The 15,594-nt window shown below is 51.7% G+C and overlaps 1 protein-coding gene across 3 annotated transcripts; it reads left to right on the plus strand.

Moving 5' to 3' along the window:
- On the plus strand, positions 1–9,865 carry LSS (lanosterol synthase). 3 transcript variants are annotated; one of them, XM_021399298.1, is made up of 22 exons: positions 1–149; positions 226–364; positions 434–542; positions 688–809; positions 1,057–1,153; positions 1,930–2,065; positions 2,277–2,385; positions 2,735–2,853; positions 3,286–3,383; positions 3,519–3,546; positions 4,112–4,168; positions 4,838–4,909; positions 5,605–5,655; positions 5,806–5,955; positions 6,242–6,338; positions 6,514–6,619; positions 7,150–7,215; positions 7,519–7,599; positions 7,894–8,064; positions 8,512–8,590; positions 8,797–9,011; positions 9,653–9,865. In XM_021399298.1, the coding sequence occupies exons 2-21, from the start codon at positions 286–288 to the stop codon at positions 8,980–8,982; spliced, it is 2,013 nt and encodes a 670-aa protein (XP_021254973.1). In that variant the 5' UTR covers positions 1–149; positions 226–285; the 3' UTR covers positions 8,983–9,011; positions 9,653–9,865. The 3 variants fall into 3 exon arrangements, with proteins under 3 accessions (XP_021254973.1, XP_021254972.1, XP_021254974.1); XM_021399297.1 differs by having other exon boundaries at positions 8,797–9,865; XM_021399299.1 differs by lacking the exons at positions 1–149; positions 226–364; positions 688–809 and having other exon boundaries at positions 8,797–9,865.

Raw genomic sequence — 15,594 nt, forward strand, 5'->3', positions numbered from 1 at the left:
CAGCCACCGCGCTGCCCGCCTGGCGGCTGCGCTGCGAGGGCGGCCGGCAGCGCTGGTGCTACTCGGGTGACGGCGGCGAGGACGAGGTGGCGGCCGAAGGGCGGCGGGCGCAGACCGCGCTGGAGGCTCACAGCCTCGGCTTGGACACGGTGTGGGGCCGCGGGGCGGTGGGCGCGGGGCGCGGCACGGGGCGCCCGGCTGAGTTGCGGCGCCATCCCCCCGCAGGACGCGCTGCTGCGGACGCTGCCGGCCGCTGGTACGGCGCGGGAGGCCGCCCACAACGGCATGCGTTTCTACGCCATGCTACAGGCCGAAGACGGTCACTGGGCCGGCGATTACGGCGGGCCGCTCTTCCTGCTGCCAGGTGGGTCCCGCCGCGCCGCCGGGCTGCGCCGTGCCCGGCTCGGCGTGACGGGCTCTCCTCCGCCCGCAGGTCTTCTCATCGTCTGTCACACCGCCCGCATCCCGCTGCCCGATGGCTTCCGCAGGGAGATGGTGCGCTACCTGCGCTCTGTGCAGCTCCCGGACGGAGGCTGGGGCCTGTGAGTTTTCGGGGGGGGCTCTTCCGGGATGGCGGCCCTCGGGGCTGCGCTGGGATGCGGCATACGGGTCTCTCGCAGCCGTTCTGCCTCAGCCCCACACCTTGGCCATGTCTGATGCTGTGCTGCCTGTGTGTGTGCGTGGCAGGCATGTGGAAGACAAATCGACGGTGTTTGGCACAGCACTCAACTATGTAGCCCTGAGGATCCTGGGACTTGGCCCAGATGACCCCGACATTGTGCGGGCCCGTGTCAACCTGCACAGCAAAGGTCAGCGTGGCTGTGCCCAGCTGCATGGGGACAGTGGGTAGCAGATGACCTGCTTGCCCTTGGTGGTATCTGGATCTTCACCTACTGATGGGGAAGGCTGCTCTGTTTTCTGCTACCTGCCTTTTTTTGGTGTCTCTGCCAGAGCAGCATGCTCCTGAACACAGGAAGAGGCAAACCCTGGGATGTGGGAGAAAGCAGGGAGTGGGCACAGCTGTATCACTCTGAAAGCTATTATCTGTCTCTACAGGAGGTGCTGTGGGGATCCCCTCTTGGGGGAAGTTTTGGCTGGCTGTCCTCAATGTCTACAGCTGGGAGGGGATGAACACGCTGCTCCCAGAGATGTGGTATTATGCTGCCTTTGCTGTGGGTGCGGGGATGTCGTCAGTCCTGCCAATGGTCTCAGCCCAGAGCTGCCCAAGGCACTGGATGTGCTGGGCTGACTCCAGCCATGGCCAAGAGCTGGGGCTGTTCAGGCTGCCTGTCTGCTGGGAGGCTGGGAGCAGGAGCAGCTGATGGGCACACAACACCAAATGCTGCACCAAAGGGATATGCAAGAGCTCAGCCCTGTTGATTTTATCCACAGGGTCCTTTGCTCTTGTGACCAAGCATAACTGCTCCTAACAGCAAAGAGCTCGCCATGTGTGAGGCTGCCTGCTCTAACCCTCTGCGGTCACGCAGAGAGGCCTTAGTGATCATTGGCTGTCAGAGAGGGAAAGCATAATGTCATTTTCTATGGGGATGGTCAGGGGCTGCACGGTGCCAAGGGTTGCTGGGGCTTTGTCATGGGATGCGTTCAGCTATCAGTCTGCACCTCCACCTTCAAAGTAATGTGGAGAAGAGAGGAGCCCCTGAACTGACTTCTGTCCTTCCTCTCTGAACCTGGGATGCTCTCTGCCTGAGCTGGGCCAGGAACAGTATCTGCTGGCCCTAGCAGGAAGGGCTCATCCCTGAAGAGTGCAAGCAGGGCCAATCTGTGTGGGTGTTGCCATATTTTCTGCAGCTGTACCAGGAGCAGAAGGCCTGGCACAGGGGCCCCTGGCATCCTGCTAGCACAGCACTGCTGTGTGCCTCCCTTGGCCCTTCCTGTTGCTCACAGGAGCACCTTTTCTCTTGCAAATAGGCTGCTACCTACGTGGTTCCCAGCCCATCCGTCTCGGCTCTGGTGCCACTGCCGCCAGGTCTACCTCCCCATGAGCTACTGTTATGCCAAGCGTCTGTCAGCAGAAGAGGATGAACTCATCCGGAGCTTGCAGCAGGTGAGGAGCTGGCCCTGGGGGGCTCCCCAGCAAGGACTCATGGCTCCCTGGCTGCCTACTGTGTCACTGGGGCCAGCCTCTGGCTCATGAAGCAACATCTCTCATGCCTGCATGGACAGAGCAGTCCAGGCAGTGGACCTCATGCAGCAAGCTGCCTCTAGTTGTTGGTTCCCAGCTTGCCAGGCTGATGACCTGTATTGTCTTTTGCCAGGAGCTGTATGTGCAAGACTATGCCAGCATCGACTGGCCGGCCCAGAGGAACAACGTGGCTGCCTGTGATGTCTACACTCCACATAGCTGGCTTCTGGGGATCGCTTACGGTGAGCATGGTGCTGGATGAGATGGTAGGGCCCTTGCCATGAGACTGCCCTTGAGTGGGCTGATGGTGGAACTGAAGCTGTCCTGTACCATGAGGGCCCTTCAAGGTCTGCTGTTAGCTACTGGCAGTGCCCTGGAGTTGGAAAGGAGGCACTGGCTTTGTGATCCCTGGGCCTTGAGTTCCATGATAGCAGCAGGGCCTTGTGCCCTAGTCTTCAGGCCATCCTGAGACAGAGCAGTTCCCATTCTTTCCTTGGCCCGTCATCATGTGAGCAGTAGTGCAGCCAGCAACAGCAAGTGGATCTAGCCACATGGCGTAAATATTTCACTGCATGTCTCTCTGTTTTCCAGCCGTCATGAATGTGTACGAAGCCCACCACAGCACCTACCTGCGGCAGCGAGCCATCACGGAACTGTATGACCACATCAAAGCTGATGACAGATTCACCAAGTGTATCAGCATTGGTCCAGTAGGCCACTTGATATTGATCCTGTCACGTTCTTGCCCTTGGCTCTTTAAGAGCTAGCCTGGGGTTCCACAGCACTTTGCAGTTGTGGTGTGTAACTGTAGCCTCTGTATCTTGCTCAGGCACCACTCTTGCTGTTCATAATGCTCAAGACTTTAGTGCTAACAGGACACAGGCAGAGAGGATGGGGACAGCTGTGGTCCTAGTAAAGGGTACCTCTCCTTGTGGTTCAAGGTCACGATCTGAAGATAAGCCCTAGAGTAATCTTTTGGCACTTGCTGTGCTGTCTCAGCTACACTTAGAGTGATGCCACAGATGGATTTGTCAGAGTAAAGCCCAGGGCCTCTAGAAGGCTGTATGCTGGGTGGTAGGGGTGTTTGTGTCTGGGGCTGGAAGGTGCTACATTCAGAGCAATGACAGTGTTGATCTTGGCAGATTTCCAAGACCATCAACATGTTGGTTCGCTGGTTTGTGGATGGGGAGAATTCCCCAGCTTTTCAGGAGCATGTTTCCAGGATCCCCGACTACCTCTGGTAATGATATGTGTGACCCACTTGGCGTGGCATGGGATTCTTATCCCTGTGATGTTGGCACACTGTGGCTCCCAGCCCCCTTCCTGATGCTCTTGCTATGCCTGCGCTGCAGTGCTGTGTTCTCTCTTCCCACAGGTTGGGCCTTGATGGCATGAAGATGCAGGTGAGATGCTGTTGGAGACCAGCTGTGACCAAGAGGGATCCTGGCTTGCTGAATGGGATAGCTCCTGGCATCTCATTTTCAGTGCCTGTTGGCCTTGTCTGCCTGGCGGTGCCAGGAGTGCATTGTGTGTGTTTTGCTTGTTTGCCTCTCTGGCCATCGGCTGAGGGGGCAGCTGTAGGTCTCCATCCCCTTCATCCCTGTGGGTCCTGGGAGAAGGGAAGGAGAAAGTCCCTTGCCTGCCCTGCTGCTCAGAGGCTCTGATAGTGCGTGCAGACTGAGCTGTGCTTATCTTGTGGCTGTTGTGTCCCTTTGCTCATAATTGCTGTCCTCTCCTGTTCTTGCTATACACAGAGCAGGCTAAAGCAGCTTTCTCATTTCTTGTCCCTCTGCTGTTTCTGAGCTTCTGTATTCCACCCCTCAGTGCCAGCATATCAGCAGTGGTTCTGAGTGACATGAAACCAAGATGCAGGGTAGAGGGAACAGAAGGACTAATGCAGGAGGAATATGCTGTCCTGGAGTCCCCACAGGTGTCAGTGGGGGGAGCTATTCACTTTCTCTCTTTCAGGGTACAAATGGATCCCAGCTCTGGGACACTGCCTTTGCCATCCAGGCCTTCCTGGAGGTAAGATATCCCTCAAGTTTGCATAGCTCCTTGAGAAAAGACAGCATTGTGGTGCATCCTCAAATACGAGGGGCTTCTACTGCACATCCCCTTATGCCTCTGGTGTGCTTATTATGGCATAAGGGAAACACTCTCCTCAGAAAGCCCCTCAGCCGTGGTAGGCAGGCAGACTGTCCACTACAATAGTACAGCCCTTCTTTGCCAGCTGCTTTTGAAGCAGGTCACATTACCTGCTGAATGGGCCAGATTAGATTTCCCTGTTGCCACAGTCAATTTACCTGTGGTAAAATCCTGGTCCTTGCTCCTTGCTCTACTTGGCCCTAGAGCATTCCAGTTTGTCAGGAACAGCATGCAGAACTGCTCTCCAGCATAAAGGCAGAAAGAGTTTTGGTGGGCATGTGTTTTGGAGGGTAATGGGATTGCTCAAGTAAGCCCCTCACCTGGCCATGCAAATATCTCTCAGTGGTGCAAGCAACAGCACATAGCTCAGCTCTCACTAGAGAGGTTTGTAATGAAAGTAGTAAGCGAAGAATGAATGCAAACCTACAGGAAGGGTTATACAGAGAGCAGGTATTAATGGCACTGAGGCCAGCAAGGTCCTAGCATATCCTTCCTGAGAGACACATTTGGTGGCCAGAACTCCTTGTGACTGTGCACCTCTGTTTCTAGGCAGAAGCCCAGAAGATACCTGAGTTCATGTCCTGCCTTCAGAACGCCCATGAGTTTCTTAGGTTCACCCAGGTGAGCTGAGTTGATCGGTGGTGTCTCTGCAATGCTGGCTCTGCAGTCTTGGCTTCTTGTGAGAGCCTTGCTGGATACCTCTATTGTCTTCTGAAGAGCTTTCCTTCAGGGCTGGACTAGCAGTGTCTTGGGGACAGCTGTTTGTTTCCTATGCCCTTTTGCTGGGAGTCAGCTTTGCAGCTTAGACAGGACCTTGGCCAGCCCCAGGCTCTGCTGTGAAGTCCTTTGGGATGTTTGAGTTGGGTGCCTTGGGCTGAGAGAGGCTAGAAAACTGAGAGCTCAGACTTCTTTGCCTCTTCTCCATGCTGGTGCCCATGCATTTGAAGCACCCTTCTGGGAACCCAGATTCCTTCCCCAATGACTGCACAGCTCAGATCTTGCTGGCCAGCAGCTTCGTTCAGATGCAATTGTATGTCTTAGTCATGGTGCTGTCGGTGAGACCCTTGAAAGCACGTGGCTCCCTGTCAGGAAAGCACCCAGGAAGGGGCTTTAGCAGCTCATGCTGATGCAAGGCCAAAATGTGATTTTTCTTCAGCGTTCCCCACTCCAGAGCTGACCTCTTTCCCTGTCTGCCTCCTTCAGTAAAGGACAGATGGTGAGCAGTCACAAAGGGCTCTGCATCTGTGATCGCTTAAGGCCATGACCTTTCACTCAAGCAGCTTCAACCTGCCCTTCTTGCTTCTTGTCTTCTACAGATCCCAGAGAACCCACCGGACTACCAGAAATATTACCGCCATATGAACAAGGTGCGATGGCTGGAGCTGGACTCCAGTGGATGTGTACACAGAGCTGAGATTTGGGCAGAGGGGATGGGGGGCTTGAGAGACACTACCTTCCCCTGTGCAAGAACAGAGCAAGTACAGAGGAAGGTGCTGAGTCATTCTTTACCTCCCTAGGGTGGCTTCCCCTTCAGCACAAGGGACTGTGGCTGGATTGTGGCAGACTGCACAGCGGAGGGACTGAAGTCAGTTATGCTGCTGCAGGAGAAGTGTTCCTTCATAGCCAACCCTGTCCCAGCTAAGCGCCTCTTTGATGCTGTGAACGTGGTAAGTGTTGCAAAATTAGGATCAAGGGAAATGCAGGCAGCTAAAACCAGCTAAAATAAGAAAAGCGAAGGCCTGATGAGTGGTTAGATCTGGTATTGCTAAGTCAGTATAAGGCCACGTGATATGATGATCTGGATTGGAGATCTAACTGTCAGTGTGGTTAGGGACATGGTTAATTTGCCAACCCATATGGATCTGACTTTGTCCTTACAACATGCTTGGGGCCAGACTGGAGTGGCACTGTCAATGAGCCATCCCCATCTTCTCCCTCTGCTTGTCTGGGCAGTTACTGAGCATGAGGAACTCAGATGGTGGCTTTGCCACGTATGAAACCAAGAGAGGAGGCCACTTGCTGGAGCTGCTGAACCCCTCGGAAGTGTTTGGTATGAGGAGCTATGTGGGCTTGGTTGCCTTGCCCACTGGGAAGGGGCAGGTCTTGCCCGAGGACCCTCTGTGGCCTACATGTGCTGTGGGTCTTGGGGAAAAGCTGGCAGCATTTGTCTCAGTTTGCTGCCCAGGAGAGGCACTGTTTCACTAATATCCTTCTCCTGCTGACAGGTGACATCATGATTGACTATACCTACGTGGAATGCACGTCAGCTGTCATGCAGGCACTGAGACACTTCCAAGATGTGTATCCTGAGCACAGAGCCCTGGAGATAAGGTGAGGCAGTGAAAAGAGAGTTGCGTAGAGGAGAAAACAGTGGTCCATGCTGGCTGCTGTGTCTTCTGCTGGCACAGCACCTGCTGAGCCTTGTCGTGCCTGGGCCTCTGCAATGGCGTGGAGCAGCCCCTGGAGTGGCCATTGGCATGTTCAGTGTTGGGATGCCAGTGATATATCCAAACCAGAGCCCTCCCCCAGGATGCTAGAGCCCAATCTCACTTGCCATCTGTTTCGGATCAAGCTGGGGAAAATTAGTAGAGAATGAGCATGCCATTTGACCTAGCAATTGCCTTGATCTTGCAGCCAGCTGTAGGCTAGGTCCTCTGGTTGTATGCTGGCACATGGCAGAAAAGTACCCAAGTAGAGCATGATTTGACTCTGAAATTCTGAATGGGGTCATCTGTCTGCTTGCTAGTTGAGCCCTCTGATCATGCGACCCTTAAAATCCTCAGGGGTAATAATGAATACCACTATTGAAGCAGCCCCTGAGTTTGAGCTGCTTTTGGTTTGGGTATCTTTCTCCTGACCAGAGAGACTCTGCAGAAGGGCCTGGACTTCTGTCGCAAGAAGCAACGAGCTGATGGGTCATGGGAAGGGTAAGCAGCGCGCCCAACTGCCCTTTTCTCCCGTGACTGCCCCAGCATGAGAGGGACCACAGGCGTCTTTCATGGCTGGTAGTGTGTGTGAGAACAGCATGTAGATTGCTGATCTCCTTTAGGGATTGGGGTGGATCCAACTCTTCCAGTCTAAGAGCAATCTCGGTGCTGGTGGTGCTGGGCAAAGTTAGGCCATAGGGCAGACAAGCTGTTGCCCTACTTGTGTCTATTTCTGCTGCACATACAGCAGTGTCAGAGCCTGCCTCTGCCCTGTTCCTTGTACTGGTTTTCCCTCTCTCCTAGGAGCTGGGGAGTTTGCTTCACATATGGAACCTGGTTTGGTCTGGAGGCATTTGCCAGTATGCAGTATGTGTATTGTGATGGGTGAGTAAGGGCCAGGTGGTTCCTCCACCTCTAGCTCTGGGGCAGGCATGGGACCCTGAGCTGGGGCTGGGTGGATGTCCTGGCTGCACATGGGCTCTTCTGGCCCAGATACTGCTCCTTCCAAATCTGATACCTGTTATATGACCAGAGGGTTCACTGCCTGAGTTCAAGCTCTTGGGGCAACCCCTGCCATGAGCAGGGTGGAGCACAGCTTCTGTTTGCAGCTGGAAAACTGCAAACTCACTAGCTCTCATCTGTACCTAGCCCTGTCTGATTCTCTGCCTTTCCCTGCAGGGTGGCATGCAGAGAAGTGTCCCAAGCCTGCCAGTTCCTACTCTCCAAGCAGATGACAGATGGCGGGTGGGGAGAGGACTTCGAGTCATGTGAACAGCGCACATATGTGCAGAGTTCCACATCACAGATCCACAACACATGTTGGGCCCTGCTGGGGCTCATGGCTGTCAGGTAGGAGCAGCCTTCTCCACTTCTGGCATCGCATGGCTTTTAGTGTTTGGTGAGATGGGAGAGACCAGCTGGGCTGTGTGGAAAAGCTGGGATAGGCTCTGGGTCCTGCTAGTGTGGGCCATGCACCCCATCATGTTTCTTGGTTACTCCACTCATGCAATGATGCCAGAGCTGTAGTCCAGCCAGTGAGGCTGTTGATGATAGGAGAGGGGGAACCAGAGAAAAGCAAAGGTTTGGATCACAACTGCAGGCCACCAGCCTGGGATAATTTTGCTGTATTTGTAATGCGTGGTACTCTGGAGTTGTAAGGGGCCTTCCCAAAGCACTCGACACGCTTTAGTTAAGCCTGAGGCAGACGGGAGGTGATTGATTTCCCTACGTACATGAGTGAGGGTATGCAGACAGTCTAGATGACAAAAGTGATTGTATCTCCCTTGTGCTTTGCAGGTACCCTGACACTGACGTGCTGGAAAGGGGCATCAAACTTTTGATTGATAAGCAGCTGCCCAATGGTGACTGGCCTCAGGTATGTGGATCTCCTCTGGTCTCTCCAGTTTGTTCCCCAGTGATGCGTATGTCCGGGGCATCATGTAGCCCTTGCAGTGGTGTGCTCAGAAGCCATGTGTGTCTTTTGATGGAGGACTTAGGAAAATAATGAGCTCAGCACTGTGTCCTGGAATGCTGTGGTCTTCTGTCACCCACATCACCTTGCTGTCTGTCTCTCTCTTTCAGGAGAACATTGCTGGGGTGTTCAACAAATCATGTGCCATCAGTTATACTGCCTACCGCAATGTCTTCCCCATCTGGACACTCGGGCGTTTCTCTCGGCTGCATCCCAACAGCCCTCTTGCTGAGCACCTGCAATCCGGACCCTTGGCTGGGGTGGGGAAAACCTCAAAGATGGCATTGTCTGACTGAACCTATGCCGTGGCCCTGACTTGCCTTAGGTATCATATCATGGTTATATTAGGTATCATTGGGGGAAAAGGGGGAGCTTCCTGCACAGGATCTCAGTGCTGATCTCAACTGCCTCTGCCAGGGAGGAGAGTGCTGCTGTGGTGCCACGGAAACTCAGCTTTCTGTTGACTCTCTTCTAAGAATCCACTTTTAAAGGCTCTTGCCAAGTGTATCCACCCTCACAGGATATGCAGTAAAGTGCCTTTTAAAATCAGTCTGATGATCTTCAGAGAGAAAGCTGCCAAGCTGTGTTGTATCATACATCTAGACAGACTCTCTCTCGTTCTGGGTAGAACAAGGCTGACTTTATCTTCTTCTTGTGCTGTCCTGCACCCTCAGGTTGGCTGGCTGCAGGAGGAGTGTAGGATTTGGGGCTTCCCCTGTGCCCAGCGTTGTGATGGAGTGCACTGCACAGTCCACAGTTCATCCTGAACTAGCCTACACTGTGGGTCCCAACAAACGCCTTTGAAGTGCTCTCTGCTTAGGAGGCTGTGCTGAGAGGGAGGGGCATCTGTCCTTCCCAAGATGGGAAAGAGGAATGCTTCTTGGTTGGACTGGATGATCTTGTAGGTCTTTTCCAGCCTTATTAATTCTGTGATTCACTCAGTTTTCTTTCCATTCCATCCCCCAGCTGGTGGTATCTGGCTTCCCAGAGCTGCACAGGTCAAATCATCATCATCATTCCCACTTTGAAAAAGGGGAAAATGAAGCAGAAAGCACTGAGGTGATTGGTGTCAGGGCTCAGCCTCCTAGGCTCCAGGCTTCCCTGAACAGGGGTGTGGGTATCAGGTGGAAGTCATGTCAACTGATGAGTTAATAAATGGCTAATGGTGTTACAATTGGATCCTGGCTCTATGTTGATTTCCTCATCACTTTCCCCCAGTATACATCACAGGCAGTAGTGAGCTGGCACAGCAACAGAGAATCCCTGTGCTGCAAATAGGTGCAGATTTCCCTGGAAGCTCTGGGACCATGGATTTCTTCTGGGTTTGCTCTCAGCAACCTGAGATCTGGACCAGGCCAACACAAGCAATGCTTGGAGCTGGGCTCCACCTAGAAATGGAGGCTGTGTAAAGGCAGTCATCCTGAGCCCCACAGCAGTCACTCTGGCCCCTTTGATGGGAGCTAGGCCCTTCATTTATGTCTGGGTGGAGATGAGCCTCTGTGTGCCTCTCTATGCTCCCAGGCCCTTTGGGTGCCTTATGGCATGCCACCAAGTTTTCAGTGTTGCTTTCTCTCATCCAAAAGTTTTCCTGGTGGTTTTTGGTGTGCTCTGTGCTTGTGTTGTCCCTTCTGCATTGCAGTCCTCTCATAGTGCTGTCATCCCCTCATGTTCTTTGTCCCACTGGGCAGGGATATTGCACTCAGCTAGGTTCATTTCCAGCACACGCATGGAGATGCAGTTCTCTGCTAGCTGCTCAGGTTTGCCATACTGTGCTCTGTGACATGCCAGGAACTGTATTTCCACAGTGGTGTCTCCTCACCTTGCATCAGTGCCTCTGTGCATCAGTTCTTCACCACTACATTCTGCTTCCAGGGAAATGTGGACAACACTGTGGCTACCAAAGGACCCCCAGAATTGCCTGAAAGACTTTGAGCATTCTTCCCCATTGTAGATGTCCCTCTTTTGGGCTTTGAGCCTGTCCAGGACCTCAGTGCTGCACACAGAATATATCCTGAGCATTCTGTCTGACCTGGGACCATTCTGCCTGCTCCTCCTAGGACCCCTCCAGTGCTGTCACAACCCTCCTTGTTTCCCAGAGCTTTCTTTTGACCTCCTCACTTCCTCTGTACACCTATAAAGTCTCCTGTGGACCATGCCTGAGGCTGCCTTTGTGTCCTCAGAGAACAAAGAGCCGTTGAGGATGTCAGCTCCTGTCCCTTCTCAGATCCCCACTTGAAGTCTTCCCTGTGTCCCGAAGACCTCTGCCTGCCTTCTCCCTCTCTGGGCTCATCTGTTCCATGGTGCCCTCGAGCCTTCTGTTGCTGCTGTCCCAGGTGCTGTGGGATGCCTTGGTGGTGCTTCTGGGATGAGGTGCACCCCTCTGAGTGACTTATGCTCTGCCTGAGCAGACAGGCAGCTCCACACAGGTGAGCAGGTGAGTAGGACACAGCGCTTGGGCTGCTTGCTATAGGGTGGAGAGGAGAAACTGGAGCAGGACATGGAAGAACATCTTGTTAAGAGACAGCTACCCTGGAAACCGGGGCTGGGCAGTGACTGGAGAGTGGAAGCACTAGGGACAGATGGTGAGAGAGAGATGGTAGAAGAGACAGAAGAGTGGACAGGAGTGATTTCTCCCCATCCTGTGGGAAACAGTGTAAAACCTGTCTCTAATAAATGCTTGTTTGCTGTTCAGGTTATTAAGCTGCTTGATGTTCTGAGAATGCCTGTGCACACATGGCATTGCAAAGCCATAACTGCCTGGGTGTGAATACCTGAGCTGTGTGTTGAGCCTGCAGGACAGCTGTCTGTGAAAGGAAAGGCAAGGACAGTTTCTCAGATGTATGAAGTATTAATTTTGATGCCATGTCTGCCACCCCGCCAGATCCCTGCCCTCCCCTCTGCTTTTCCCTCTCTTGTGTTTATTGTCATCCCTCTGTCTCTCTCTTTGCGTGTCCATCCAGCTGACTAGATTACTGTCTTTCTGTCCAGCTCCCTGGCTTGCTGTCATTTCCTTTCCACTTCTATGTGTTTCTATTCTTCTTCATATACTTGCATCCTACTCCCTCTGTCCTGCTCTATCCCTTAGTCCCAGCCCTTGTTTTTCTCTGTCTCTCTTTGTCTCCTCACTCTTTCAGTCCCTTTCCCTCTGTGCTGTTCACAGTCCCTATCTTCCAGTTCTGTCATTCTACCTGCCGCTCTCTTTGTTGCTCCATCCCTCTGTCCTGCTCCATGGCCCTTTTTGCTCTTCCTCCATCTCTATCCTGCAGCCCATGGCTGTTTTTTTCCCTTCTCCATCTCTTTTCTGCTGATCTGTATCTCTCACTTCTTCTCAATACCTTGGCTTGTTTCCTGCACTTCTTTCTCTCTCTCTCTCTCTCTCTGCCTGTGTTCCACTCCCTGTCCCCCACTTTCTGCTGCCTTCCTTCTACTTTTTTTTCTCTCTCTATCCCTCTGCTCTGTTCCCTGACTCTTTTTGTCTTCCTCCGTCTTTCTGCAGAGCTCCTCTCCCCTGGTCTTGATTTTGCCAGCTCTGTCCCTCCCTTTCTCTCATTTCTTCTGCTTCCCTCACGTCTATTTTACTGTATTCTTGCATTTTGCATTTTCCCTTCCTCTCTCTTGCATTGTTTTGCTCCCTGCCACCCTCAACCCCACCCTTTTCCTTCTGTCCTTCTATCTCTATCCTCCTATCCAGCTGGCTGCCTCTTGTTTCCTCTGTCTATGCCTCTGTCCTGCTCCATGTTCCTTTTTCCTTTTCTTCTTCTACGTTGGTCCTGCAGCCCATCTTTTTTTTTTTTTCCCATACTCCTGTCCTGTGTGATCTACCTTATTCCATACCATTTGCATCATGATCAGGTCCCACAGATTCCCATACCTCCTAACTAATTACCATCACCCATCTTGCTTTTTGATATATATGCACGCATATATGCACGCGGTCTAGGGGCCAACCTTCTTAATTGTCCATGGAGTTCATATAGTCCATAACTATGGACTCCATCTGTCCTGAGAGTCCTTCACAGCAGGAGGATGCAGAGTGTTGTGGCTGTGCCCTCCTGGGCAACAGCCTCATCATCGCAGTCATAGCCTGCAGTCACCACCTGCACACTCTTTTGTAATTCTTCTTCCTCAGCATCACCCTTCATGACCTAGGCTGCATCTCCTTAGCTGTTCCCAAATCTATGGCCAATTCCCCATAGTGGGGACACCACTGCCATCTCCTGCTTGGCATGTGTTGCCGAGTTCTTTATGTTTGTTCTTTGTCACGGCAGAGTTTTAGCTTCTCACCATCATGTCCTGTGACCGCTGCGTTGCTATTTGCAAACCCCTGCATTATGGAACAATAAAGATGACCAGCAGAATTTATGCCAACATGGTAGCAGCTGCTTATGGTAGTGGGATTATCAGTGTTGTGAGACGTATAGCCAATACATTTTCACTCACAGTCTGCCCAGGCAATGTCCTGGACCAGTTCTGTGAACTTCACCAGATCCTCAGGCTCTCTTGCTCAGACTTTTATCTCCATGAATTTGGGTTCATCATTGTCATGGTTTTATGATTTTCGGTTATTGGTATTCCACATCATAACATCATGTAGTGAATGTACCTGGTTTTCAGAAGAGAAGGACTACTACATTCCCCACGGTACTTTGCTCCTCTGTTACCATTTTCCAGCCAGAGGGAAAAGATAAAAGCTCGCAGTATAAAAACTTGCAGATCACGAGACCTCGTCCCTTTTTCCACCGTCTCTCGTCTTGGCAGCACCTCGCTCTCCAGCCATCTTATCGTTGGTAGTAGAGTAAGGCCTACCTTGATTTTGGGACATTCTCTCTCTCTGTATTGGATTTATCAGCTTAATTTGTAATTATATTGTATTATAATGTGTTGTTTTGCATTCCGATATCTTATTTAGTAAATTAGTTTGTTTCTCCTCAGATTGTTGCCGCTGTTCTTTGCTCTCAGGGCCATCTCCTAACCCTTTCCCTCTTTTCCCTTTTCCCGGGGCATGGGCCCATGGGTCCCCCATCCCCTTCGTCACAGAACCGGGCCGAACACCCGTAAACCGTTGACAATCATCCTTTGCTTTTGTTTAGCTATTTGATGCTTCATCATGCTGTCCTATGTGTAGATCCTCAGGGCTGTTCCCATATGTAATACATAGATAATGTCATTCAGAAGGGGAATACAGAGCTGCCTGGAGAGCCTGAGGATGGGCAGTGACTAGAGCCCCACAAATAGGCTGAGATCACCCTCCCTGGACTCAGACAAAGGTAAAGAACTAAGACCCAGTATTCACAGGGAACAGAGGACACTGCAATCTCAGAGAAGACAGTGGGAGCCCAGAAAGCACAGAGGAGTGAAGCTGAGGGGTAATTAATCTCTCACCTAGTGAAGTACCACTGACTGGTTCGGCAGCAGTGATTCTGACCTGGCTTAGTCTGCTTCACAAGCTGACCAGGCCATGCAGATTTACTCCATGTTCACTGCAGCCCATTTGCTCTGTAGAGAAGCACCACTAGCTTGAGTAACACTTTTGGGAACATGGGGATGGCCATTCCCAACCACCCAAGAGGAGCTGATCTTTGAAATCTGATCAGTATCATTCTTCTGCTGAGATAGAGACACTGGATTCCTCCAATGTATATACAGTAGAAACAGCCACTACAACAGTGGATGAGCAGTGATTCACAGGCCCAGAGATGTTCAAACCCATCTGAAGAAAGCACTTACTATCTTGATCTAACAGTAAAGTTATCACTGCTCAGAGAAGATCATGGTAGTGGACACCTCCGTATGTCCCTTCTGATTTAAATCCTCAGGTAAGAAGTGGTTGGATAGTTGAATTAGAATATGGGACAATTCTGTTTTGAAGCACTGCTGCGGTTTGTAATCCCTGGTCCTTAAGGTTACACAGTAGCTGGGGTAATTCTCAAAATGAGGCTCTGCTCCTCAGGACCTGAAGCCTAGCTGGTGCAAAGATACTACAGAAAAGTTCTCAGAAATACTGCCATTATAGAATCACTGACTCACAAAAGAGTTGGAGTTGGAAAGGGTTTCTGAAGATCATGTAATCCAGCAGGGTCACCTTGAGCAGGCTGACAAGGACAATTTCGAGATGGTTTCTGAATATCTTCATGGATGGAGATTAACTAATTTCTTTGGGCAACCTGTTCCAAAGTTTGAAAGTACCTCTTGTTCTGTCACTGGGCTCCACTGAGAAGACTTGGGCTCCCTTATCCTCATTCCCTCTGATCAGGTCTTTATAAACATTGATAAGATTTTTCATGAGCCTTCCCTTCTCCAACATAAACACTCCCAGCAGACTAGGCCTCTCCTCATACAGAGGGTAGTTCAGTCCCTTTATGATCTTTATGGCACTTTGCCGGACCTGCTTCAGTAGTTTTCTTCTTTAATGGCAAGACCAGGACCAGACAGCACTTCAGGTGTGGTCTCGCCAGTGCTGAGTAGAGGGTAAGGAATGCCTCCATCACTGTACTATTAGTGCGTTTATTAGAGCAGCCCAGGATGCTGGTGGCCTTCTTTGCTATGAGGGCACATTGCTTAAAAATGTTCAGCTTACCCGTAGGAAAATCCAGGGCATCTTTTGGTTGGGATCCACTACAGGCTTCATGATAAAGCCTGCTGATAAAGCCTTCTTGCTTTAGCTACAAGAAACATCATATTTGTAGGGTCTCATCCTGATGGAGGATTTCAAACACCAGATGTCATCTGAGAAAGCAGCACTGCAGGCTGTAAACAATCCAGGAGACTCCTGGAGTGTGGCAAGGATAACTTCCTGGTCCAGGTGTGGGACAAACTGACCAGAGGAGAAGCATTATTGGACCTAGTGCTCACCAGTGCAGGGTAGCTCATTAAAGTACTCAACAAGAGATTAAGATGTTCTGTGGGAC

This window comes from Numida meleagris, chromosome 5, assembly GCF_002078875.1.
Source record: "Numida meleagris isolate 19003 breed g44 Domestic line chromosome 5, NumMel1.0, whole genome shotgun sequence".
NCBI lineage: Eukaryota > Metazoa > Chordata > Aves > Galliformes > Numididae > Numida > Numida meleagris.